Source organism: Bufo bufo, chromosome 5 (genome assembly GCF_905171765.1).
Source record: "Bufo bufo chromosome 5, aBufBuf1.1, whole genome shotgun sequence".
Lineage (NCBI taxonomy): Eukaryota > Metazoa > Chordata > Amphibia > Anura > Bufonidae > Bufo > Bufo bufo.
Genome location: NC_053393.1, coordinates 202,084,890 through 202,096,572, shown reverse-complemented (window position 1 = coordinate 202,096,572; position 11,683 = coordinate 202,084,890). Strand labels below are relative to the sequence as shown.

Genomic DNA, 11,683 nt, shown 5'->3' with positions numbered 1-11,683 from the left:
AATTGCACTTGAGGACTAGACTGCAGACCCCACACCAAAATATAGACGATCTACAAATAGTGTAAGGTTCCGCTGTGTAGACCTATTCTAGCGCCCCCTGTGGCTGCCATGTGTAACCTCTATAGCTGCCGCCTCTCTGCTCAGCTGATGCGTGCGACTCCTCCCAGCACGCGTTCTGATTGGTCACTGCCGCGCTCGGCGCTGATTGGCTGTGTGTCAGGAAGTGGGCGCTGACATCCGCAGGGATGGAGGTGTTTTGAAGCGCTACGGTTTCCTGTTTCCTCCGGTGTACAGCGGGGTACCCGGTCTAACGGCGCCTACAGCCCGGGGGAGCCTGCACGTAAGGAGTGACGTCATGTCTTCACGTATTTCATCGCCGCATTTCCTTTCAGTACTGCCTGCACTGACGTCACTGGGTGGGCGCCAGTCACCTGACAGCTCATTCTCTTCCATACGGGCTGTGGGATTAGTGACCTGATTGCATTCGTACAGTTCTAGTAGATGGGAAGCAGTAAGACCCCTCTAGGAGGACATAGACCTCATGTGACCAGACTGATCATCAGTGGTGACAAAGCCCATCAGCTACAGGAGATGTTCAGCCCATACTGGAAGGTTCATCTCATTGTAGGCAAACCATAGATACATGGCAGTGCCACAAAACAGGGGTTCTGCGATACTCTGAACCCCATGGTCAGGTAGCCAATATCCTTAGTGGTCCAGCTCTAAGCTACCTTCTCCAACTCAGAAGTGTGACATGACGTCTAGGTGCAGATCACTGCTGCTGTCCTCAGTCATGACCTGTGCAGGACCACATGTGACCAAGGTGACAGGTCACCGCTGATTGGCATGTGGACGGCATGTCACACTTCCGAGGTGGAGAAGGTAGCTTGGAGCTGAGCACTCAAGACCAGTGAGTCTTTTATTTATTTTTTACTTTTTCCTCGGCCCCCTGGTTCCAGGTCTTGGAGGACACCTAGTATTGAGGTATCCTCAAGATAGGTCCTCAGTATCTGAATCCCAACACAACCGCCGTGGAGGAGGCTGTGATGCTTGGGTGTCCAGCATGCTGTAGGCCTGATTATTATAGTAGCTTTTTAGGCTATGGTAAGAACGCCACGTGACACAGACATAACGCGGTTCGGCACCTACGCACTGGTCGGGGTCTGTAAGTAAAGAATAGATTAACAGTCAAACAGTGTTTTAACCTAGGTAGAAGAAAACCAGGAGAGATGCCTTATGATATAGAAATTCCATGTGACCCTGGGTAGTCAGGATGTATATCCAGATGTTGGTCGTGCTTGTACAATAAAGGAAAAAGCACCAGCCTATGTGCGCTCCCATGGTCACGGCCACCAGAGAGGCTGACGTTTTTTCCTATAGTGTGCAAGCACGACCACCACTGATGGATTGCAGGGTGGTCATAACCATGCTAATGAACAGTGTATAATGTGATAGAAAAATGAATCCAGCCAGCAAAGGAAGCAATATGGACAATCACAATACACTAGTAAGTGCCTTGTATTAACTTTCTCTACATGATAAATGCCACTTACTGAAGTGAGATGACCCCCTCTAAAGCGGTTGACATCAGGTTTCTAATGATGTTCTTGTGTAAGATGTCCGAGGCGCCTGATTGCTGTAAAACAACTTTTATCCCCCCACAGGTCGTATGCAAATGAGGTTCTTGAGAGGGCAGCGGCTTTCACACTTGACGTAAAGCATGCCGTGCCCCCTTCCTGCCCCTTCACATTTGAATGATGGCCTTTTTGGATTCTTTTAGGCGTGCCATATGATCTTGTTTCCAGCGCCTGCGCATTGATCCCCGCTGTAGTGTATTTGGCTTCAGCGAGTCAATGCTCAGGCGCAGACCCATGTGGTTAAGCGCTTCAGAGAACATTACCCTGCATCAGCGTCAGTCATAGGATCAGGGGCTTCTGCGCATTGACTCGCTGAAGCCAAAAACTCTACAGAATCCAAAAGGCCATCAATCAAATGCGAAGGGGCAGTAAGGAGGCGGGGTTGGGTTTGACTTCAAGAACCTTATTGGCATACGACCTGCGGGGGAATAAAAGTTGTTTTACAACGATCAGGCACCTCGGACATCTTACACAAGAACATCATTAGAAACCTGATGTCAACAGCTGTAACATGGTCCATTTTGATGATGACAGGTTACCGTTAACCACCGGAGTCCAGCTCGGGCAGTGGGAAAAGTGGCTAACTGGAGGGGGGAGGGCTGTTTATATGCTGCTACCTCCTGAAACATGCAACTGGTCTTGTTTGAAAGCTAACATTCCAAACTTTCAGACAATACCATGACAACAATATGTTCAGTACAAGGGAATATATCACTGATAGAAATACAAGACCAAAATGACAGCTAAAGTCTAAGCAACAGAAGAGAAATCACTGTTAGAAATCGAGTCGGGAAGAATCGCTGGTAAAACCTGTTTTTACTTTCATTCACAGTATGCCGATTTCTATCAGTGATATCTTCCCCGGTACTGAACATATCGCTGTTATTGCTTTCATGGTATTGTCTGAAAGCTTGGAATGTCAGCTTTCAAACAAGACCAACTGCATGTTTCTAGCTACTACCATTCAGAAGATGGCAGCATCTAAAGCAGCCCCCCCCTCCAGTTAGCTACTTTTCCTACTACTGGAGCTGGACTGGGGCAAAACAGTTAGGTGGTTAAAGGGGTTGTCCGGTTTCCAAAATGTATTAACTATCATCAGGATAGGTCATTAAAATCAGAACGGCGGTATCCGACACCCAGCTCCCCTGCCGATCAGCTGTTTCTTCACTGTCTACATTTTAGCACTGAGAAGGTGTCATCACAGCTCCTCTATCCTAGTGGCGACCACTTGCAGAGCTGCCTAGAAGGGTTAGGGGACGTGGGCTCACTACACACTAAAAAGGAACCAGTGGCATCTAAACATCTCCAGCAACTGGCTGTGACAGAAGGGAACTACTTATGGGTTTGGATTGGAGTGATATACCACTGCGTAACTATCTTGTAAGAGTTTTCTTGGACACGTACACATTGAGAGGGGCCCCAGAAAATCCTATCCTTCAGGTTTATACCCCCCTAGTGACCAGGCCCTTTTTTACAAATCGGCACTTCACAACTTTAACGGTTTATTGCTCGGTCATGCAACTTGGCACCCAAATGAATTTTACCTCCTTTCCTTCTCACAAATACAGCTTTCTTTTGGTGGTATTTGATTGCTGCTGACATTTTTCGTTTTTCTGCTATTAATCAAAATAGACCGCAATTTTCTCCAAAAAAAAAGTGTATTTTTAACTTTTTCTGGTAAAATTGTTCAAATATAATTACATTTCTATACAAGTTTGTGTCAGAATTTATTGTTCTACATGTCTTTGATAAACAAAAAAATCCAATAAGTGAATATTTATTGGTTTGTGCAAAAGTTTTAGCGTTTACAAACTATGGTGCAAAAATGTGAATTTCCGCATTTTGAAGCAGCTCTGACTTTCTGAGCACCTGTCATGTTTCTTGAGGTGCTAGAATGCCAGGATAGTATAAATACCCCCCAAATGACCCCATTTTAGAAAGAAGACACCCCAAAGTATTCGCGGAGGGGCATGGTGAGTTCATGTATGATTTAATTTTTTTTCACAAGTTAGCGGAAAATGACACTTTCTGAGGAAAAAAAATAAAGTTTCCATTTCTGCTAACTTCTGGCAAAAAAAAAATCTCCCACAGACTCACTATGCCCCTCAGTGAATACCTTGGGGTGTCTACTTTCTGAAATGGGGTCATTTGTGGGGTCTGTGAAAAAAAATTAAATCATACATGAACTCACCATGCCCCTCCGCGAATTCTTTGGGGTGTCTTCTTTCTAAAATGGGGTCATTTGGGGGGTATTTTTGCAGCCTAGGTGCGCAAAGGGGCCGAAATTCCAACGAGTACCTTTTAGGAGGGCATTTTTAGGCATTTGGATTCCAGACTTCTTCTCACGCTTTAGGGCCCCTAAAATGCCAGGGCAGTATAAATACCCCACATGTGACCCCATTTTGGAAAGAAGACACCCCAAGGTATTCCGTGAGGGGCATGGCGAGTTCATAGAAGATTTGTTTATTTTTTTGGCACAAGTTAGCGGAAATAGATTTTCATTTATGTTTTCTCACAAAGTCTCCCTTTCCGCTAACTTGTGACAAAAAGTTCAATCTTTCATGGACTCAATAAGCCTCTCAGCGAATACCTTGGGGTGTCTTCTTTCCAAAATGGGGTAATTTGTGGGGTGTTTGTACTGCCCTGGCATTTGAGGGTCTCCGCAATCATTACATGTATGCCCAGCATTAGGAGTTTCTGCTATTCTCCTTAGGCCTCATGCACACGACCATTGTTTGGGTCCGCATTCGAGCCGCCGCTTTGCGGACAAGAATAGGCATTTATATTGCCGGCGCCCGTTCCGCAAATTGCAGACCGCAAAAAAACGGCATGGCCGTGCGCATGAGGCCTTTTATTGAGCATACGGGTAATGAGATTTATTTTTTCCGTTTAGCCTCTGGGCTGAAAGAAAAAATGAACGGCACAGATTTCTTCATTCGCATCGATCAATGTGGATGAAAAAATCTCTGCCAAAAAATGTGCAAAAAAAAAAAAAAGCTGCGATCGCTAATAAAGATCCAAAAAGCTCAAAAGTGATCTTTATAGCGCCGCAGCGATTTTACGGTGTTTTTGCAGTGATCAGAAGAAAAAAATTTCTGTCACTGCAGTGGGGTGGACTGAACGCAAGTGTGCGCACAAGATCAGGCCTGATCGGGCGAACACTGCGTTTTTTGTAGAGCCTAAGGTGACCCTAATGTACTGATATAGATCTGATTGCGATCAGTCTTGATCACTTACAGATACTATATAGTACTAGTTAGGGGTGGGCGGTATATGCGATATAAATTTGGGCCACGATATGGATTTTCGCCATATCGCCTATATCGCCTGACTGCGATATGACCACCTGAATCATTACCCAGAAGCTTCTTTTGGCCTCCCGACTCCGCAATACCGCTGTACTGGCCAGGGGCGGCGTGCGCACAGCGTCAGGCCGCTTTGCTGACGCTGTGTGTGACGTCAGTGAGGTCCCGCCAGTGCTGGAAGAAGACGCCACACCGTGGACTCCATTAGCCAGCCGCTGCTGAGCACCCTGCAGGACTGTCTGGGACACTTGCTGGAGGATCGGAGGGGGACTCTGAAGGATCGGAGGGGGGGGGGGGGGGGATAAGGAAAGGATGGCCTTGGGGGCTGATGCTGCAGTGATCATCTTCTGATGGCACTGAGAGTCTGAGACCATGCTCTCTGAATGTATAGCAGGGGAGGAGACACATGAAGTCTGATGATGGCAAATGCCACATTATCTGATGGCACTGGCTCACTGCTGGGGGACACATGTCTGATGGCAAATGCCACATGGGGCTGATCTGATTGCACTGGCTCAAATGCTGAGGGGGGGGGGGGGCATGTCTGATGTGTCCCCCAGTGAGCCAGTGCCATCAGATTAGCCCCATGGCATTTGCCGTCATCAGACATGTGTTACCCAGCAGTGAGCCAGTGCCATCAGATTATCCCCATGTGGCATTTACCATCAGACATGTGTCCCCCAGCAGTGAGCCAGTGCCATCAGATTAGCCCCATGCCCATGGCATTTGCCGTCATCAGACATGTGTCACCCAGCAGTGAGCCAGTGCCATCAGATTAGCCCCATGTGGCATTTACCATCAGACATGTGTCCCCCAGCAGTGAGCCAGTGCCATCAGATTAGCCCCATGGCATTTGCCGTCATCAGACATGTGTCACCCAGCAGTTTCTCCTTTCCATTCTCCAGCTCCGTTAAGAATAGCGACTAATCAGTGAGTGCGGTGGGCTGGGCGCTAACTACCTAACAAGTAGCTAACTAACTGGCGGTGATAAGGGACCCTTAGGCCCCATTCACACGTCCGCAATTCTGTTCTGGAATTTGCGGACCCATTAATTTCTATGGGGACAGACTTTGTCCCGCTCGGATCCGGAATTGCGGATCTGCACTTCCGGGTTCGTACTTCCGTTGCGCAAAAATATAGAACATGTCCTATTCTTGTCCGCAATTGCGGACAAGAACAGGCATTTTCTATATAGTTCTGGCAATGTGCGGATCTGCAAAATGCGGAAAAGACATTGCCGGTGTCCGTGTTTTGCGGATCCGCAAAACACATACGGACGTCTGAATGGAGCCTGACAGGGGGGTGATCAGGGAGTCTATATGGGGTGATCAGGGGTTAATAAGGTGTTAATAAGTGACAGGGGGGTGTAGTGTAGTGTAGTGTAGTGTGGTGCTTGGTGCTACTTACTGAGCTGCCTGTGTCCTCTGGTGGTCGATCCAAGCAAAAGGGACCACCAGAGGACCAGGTAGCAGGTATATCAGACGCTGTTAACAAAATAGCGTCTAATATACCTGTTAGGGGTTAAAAAAATTGCATCTACAGCCTGCCAGCAAATGATCGCTGCTGGCAGGCTGTAGATCAACTCGTTTACCTTGCGATCCTGTGAACGTGCGCACCTGTGAGAGCGCTTTCACAGGAAATCTCGGGTCTCACGAGATGAAGTAGTAAACCAGTATGGCACACTAGGTGATGCTGCATGGAGTCGGGATCCCGTCATATATGATAAAGTAAACTCCAGCAAATAATTGCGTTGGTATTCTTGGTATTTATTGTAACGCGGCAAAATAACACTTTGTGACGTTTCGGCTAGGTAGCCTTTATCAAACAAAAGCCGCTCTGGAGGAAGGAGCCAGTTAGTGCTGTGCTGAGGGAGTGTATAGCATGACCCTGCATGCGGTGGATAGGAGCGCCAATCCACCGCATGCAGGGTCATGCTATACACTCCCTCAGCGCAGAACTAACTGGCTCCTTCCTCCACGGGTCTCACGAGATGACGCCTATTGGCGTTAGTGTCACCTGAGAGAGCCGCCGCACTCACGCCTTTCGGCGTTAGTGTGACGGCAAGCGGTTAATGCAGTTTGGGTCTATAGTTTAGTGGTAATCTTGCTGCCTGCCATGTCTGGAGTTCATTGCCCAGCACAGACCTGTGAAATAAGTTCTTTAGTAAAGAATTATGGCAGAAAATTTAACTTTTTACTTTTAAGCTTTTCTTTCTAGGTAAAAGAAAAGCTGGAAAGTAAAAGTTGAATTTTTCTGTCATAATTTGTAAAACGATTTGTTTAGTAAATGTCTGTGTGATGGGAGAGAGCCCCTCCCCCAACCCATAGTAGACAGAAGGGCCACAAGGCTTCAATAGTATTCAGTGCACTGAAGTGAGTACTAATGAGGCTGACACTGTCACATACCCGAAGGGCCGGGCCTCCTAACTGCTCTGTCCTGTGACTGCAGTACCACCAGTGCTGCCCTGATGGTGCCCATGCAGATTATTCCTATCTACGCCATTAAAGGGGTTTTTCGAGATGACTATGTTTTTAGCAGATATGCTCCTCTAGTTGCTTACCTCATGTACATCTTCCCCATGCTTTCTCCTTTTCAATATGGACTTTCCTGCCCCGTTTTGCCTTGTAAAATACTTCCTCTGGTTTGGTTACATCCTGTATGTAGCACTTCTCCTTTCTCTGCCACTCCTCCAGCACTGCCCCTAACAACACCCAGCTATTGTGTAGCTCCTCCCAGTCACATATTACATAGACACTCCCCTATCACTGCCCCTAACAACACCCAGCTATTGTATAGCTCCTCCCAGTCACCTATTACATAGACACTCCCCTATCACTGCCCCTAACAACACCCAGCTATTGTATAGCTCCTCCCAGTCACATATTACATAGACACTCCTCCAGCACTGCCCCTAACACCCAGCTATTGTATAGCTCCCCCCAGTCACATATTACATAGACACTCCCCTATCACTGCCCCTAACAACACCCAGCTATTGTTTAGCTCCTCCCAGTCACCTATTACATAGACACTGCCCCTAACAACACCCAGCTATTGTATAGCTCCCCCCAGTCACCTATTACATAGACACTCCCCTATCACTGCCCCTAACAACACCCAGCTATTGTATAGCTCCCCCCAGTCACATATTACATAGACACTCCCCTATCGCTGCCCCTAACACCCAGCTATTGTATAGCTCCTCCCAGTCACATATTACATAGACACTCCCCTATCACTGCCCCTAACAACACCCAGCTATTGTATAGCTCCTCCCAGTCACATATTACATAGACACTCCCCTATCACTGCCCCTAACAACACCCAGCTATTGTATAGCTCCCCCCAGTCACATATTACATAGACACTCCCCTATCGCTGCCCCTAACACCCAGCTATTGTATAGCTCCTCCCAGTCACATATTACATAGACACTCCCCTATCACTGCCCCTAACACCCAGCTATTGTATAGCTCCTCCCAGTCACATATTACATAGACACTCCCCTATCACTGCCCCTAACAACACCCAGCTATTGTATAGCTCCTCCCAGTCACATATTACATAGACACTCCCCTATCACTGCCCCTAACACCCAGCTATTGTATAGCTCCTCCCAGTCACATATTACATAGACACTCCCCTATCACTGCCCCTAACAACACCCAGCTATTGTATAGCTCCTCCCAGTCACATATTACATAGACACTCCCCTATCACTGCCCCTAGCAACACCCAGCTATTGTATAGCTCCTCCCAGTCACATATTACATAGACACTCCCCTATCACTGCCCCTAACACCCAGCTATTGTATAGCTCCTCCCAGTCACATATTACATAGACACTCCCCTATCACTGCTCCTAACAACACCCAGCTGGTTTATAGCTCCTCCCACCCAGCTAGTTACATAGAAGCTCCCCTATCACTGCCCCTGTTGTTGCTTTGACACACCCATGGACATAGCATCACAGGAAATAGGAGAGCTGCATGGACAAGGTCATGTGACCAGAGCCCAGAACGGATAGGAGCAATGAAGGTAAAAGAAATACATTACAAAGTGACAGCTTCCTTCATAAATGATTATTTTAAAGGCTGTTGGTGCAAACTGGAACACCCCTTTAAGTTGCCACGTCCATACTTGCAGCTCTGGATCTAGACCTGCTTCCAACCTCAGACTGGGCCGTACTATTTAACCACATTACTTATTCAGAAACAAGCCACTGACATATTGGCTTTTTCTTACACTTGCATGGCTTCCATTTTTACAGGATCTATTATTATTTCCCCCATTCTGTTAAGATGTCAGTTTTCATTACTGGCCAGAACAACGTATCATGATGCACCGTTATACTTGTTAAAGAACAAAGCTCCAAAACTGATCTGTCCTCTATAAAAACACAACCCATGACGCCACCGTCAGCAGGTCCTAACTCCATGGGCTGTCTGGAAGTTCTCAATACACTGCAGACACATAATTGCTGGAACTTGAAGTCTTAGGGTCCAGACTTGCAGTGAAAAGTTCTAAAATCCAACTAAACCACTTAACTGTTTTGTATTCTTTTTCTCTTCTAGCAATTTAACGTTGGGCTACAAGTTATTGGATCATGGGCAACCAGCTAGCAGGAATAGCTCCATCCCAGATCTTGTCAGTGGACAGTTATTTTTCAGACATTCATGAGTTTGAATATGACAAGAGCCTGGGAAGTACACGGTTCTTTAAAGTTGCTAGAGCCAAGCATAGAGAAGGCTTGGTGGTCGTCAAGGTCTTTGCTATACAGGACCCATCACTGCCGTTAACCAACTATAAGCAGGAACTTGAAGAATTAAAGATTCGACTCTGCTCTTCTCAGAACTGTCTCCCTTTCCAAAAGTTCACCCTGAATGAGAAGGCCGCTTTGCTCTTTAGGCAATATGTCAGGGATAACCTGTATGATCGTATCAGCACTCGCCCCTTCCTCAACAACATTGAGAAACGGTGGATTGCATTTCAGATCCTGACCGCTGTAGATCAGGCACACAAGTCTGGAGTATGTCATGGAGATATCAAGACAGAAAATGTCATGGTGACGAGTTGGAACTGGGTACTTCTCACAGACTTTGCAAGTTTCAAGCCAACCTATCTGCCTGAAGATAACCCAGCAGATTTCAACTATTTCTTTGATACCTCTCGGAGAAGAACTTGTTATATAGCTCCAGAAAGATTTGTGGATGGTACCACTTTTTCCACCGAACTAGAGTCTATCAAGGATCCATCTACACCACTGGTGGACCTTACCAATAACAATCAACGATCCCGAGGAGATCTAAAGCGAGCAATGGATATTTTCTCTGCAGGTATTTATCAGAATACCTAGTGCTAAAACATGCAAAAATAAAACAACTGTGAATGTATTGTAGAAAAAACTCCTCCTATACCATATCTGCTGTGGAGTAGATACTGACTACCTGGCATAAATGGGAGCTATGTTAAAGGGGTTATCCCATGACTAATGTAAAAAATGAAAATCAGACATCATATAGTACATGACAATCTCTATGTAACAAAGCTAGAATCTGCCCTGTACCTCACATGGATCCAGAGATCTTCTCCAATTTATCTGCTAGATTTATTTCCAGCTGGCAGATCAGGGGCATGTCCTTTCTCAGGCTCATGTCCTTTCTGGTGCAGCTGGTGACATTTTGAGCATGTGTGACCACCTCAGTGAGGTGGACTGAGAAATTAGAAAAAGAGCAAACAGCAGGTGGCGCTACACAGATTTTATTGAATAACTCAGTGGCTATAATAAATTCTTAATTGCATGCAATTACAAAAATATTCAGATCCAGGTGCTGGTCTGAAAACTATTGATAATTTTTTTTGTGGGACAACCCTTTTAACCCTTTCATAGGGAAATGTGGTGCCTTACCGCATTCCCACGTGCATGTAGTGATGGGATCGGGCAGGTGCAGGAGCTGCATCCGCCTGATCCGCAGCACGGGCCTGGCTGTTACTGATAGCTGGACCCCTGCTGCATCCGCCGGCATCACTGTATGCGGTGATGCCGGCGGATTCGCCCTTTCAGCGCTGACCGAGGCATGTGCGGGGTTCGCCCTTTCAGCCCTCCCTCTGACTCCATCGCCCCCCCGCGCTGCGCTGACAGGGGGCCATGGCAGCCCCGATGCCTTACACAGGCATCAGAGCCTGCCAGCTACGGAAGTCCAGGAGATCCAGCCTGAGGGCTGAGTCTCCTAGGCAACTGTCAGCGTCTTACTGTGTAAGACGCTCACAGTTCAATTCAGTACAATACATAATGTATTGTACTCAATTGAAACATGGATTAAACCCTGAAAAGATGAAGTCCCACAGTGGGACAAATCTAGAAAGTAAAAAAAGTTTTTTTGTTTTTTTTATAATAAAAATATAAAAGTTTCGAGAAAAAAAAAAAAAGCGTCCTTTTGCCAAAATAAAGTAAAAAAGTAAAAATAAAATTAGTAAAAAATAGGGAAAATAATAAAAGTAGACATATTAGGTATCGCCACGTCTGTATCGACTGGCTCTATAAAAATATCACATGACCTAACCCCTCAGGTGAACACCGTCAAAAAAAATAAAATAAAAACTGTGCTAAAAAAACATTTTTTTTGTCACCTTTCATCACTAAAAGTGCAACACCAAGCGATCAAAAAGGCGTATGCCCCCCAAAATAGTATCAATCTAACCGTCACCTCATCCTGCAAAAAATGAGCTCCTACCTAAGAC

At 46.3% G+C, this 11,683-nt stretch overlaps 1 protein-coding gene across 1 annotated transcript in view; it reads left to right on the top strand.

The window, feature by feature from the left end:
- The first annotated feature begins 201 nt into the window (after positions 1–201).
- Positions 202–11,683, top strand: part of PIK3R4 (phosphoinositide-3-kinase regulatory subunit 4) — an 82,210-nt gene continuing 70,728 nt past the window's right edge. Inside the window, exons 1-2 of the mRNA XM_040431932.1 lie at positions 202–340; positions 9,517–10,278. Of these exons, the coding sequence (XP_040287866.1) occupies positions 9,549–10,278 (730 nt within the window). The 5' untranslated portion in view covers positions 202–340; positions 9,517–9,548. The remainder of the gene's footprint in view (positions 341–9,516; positions 10,279–11,683) is intronic.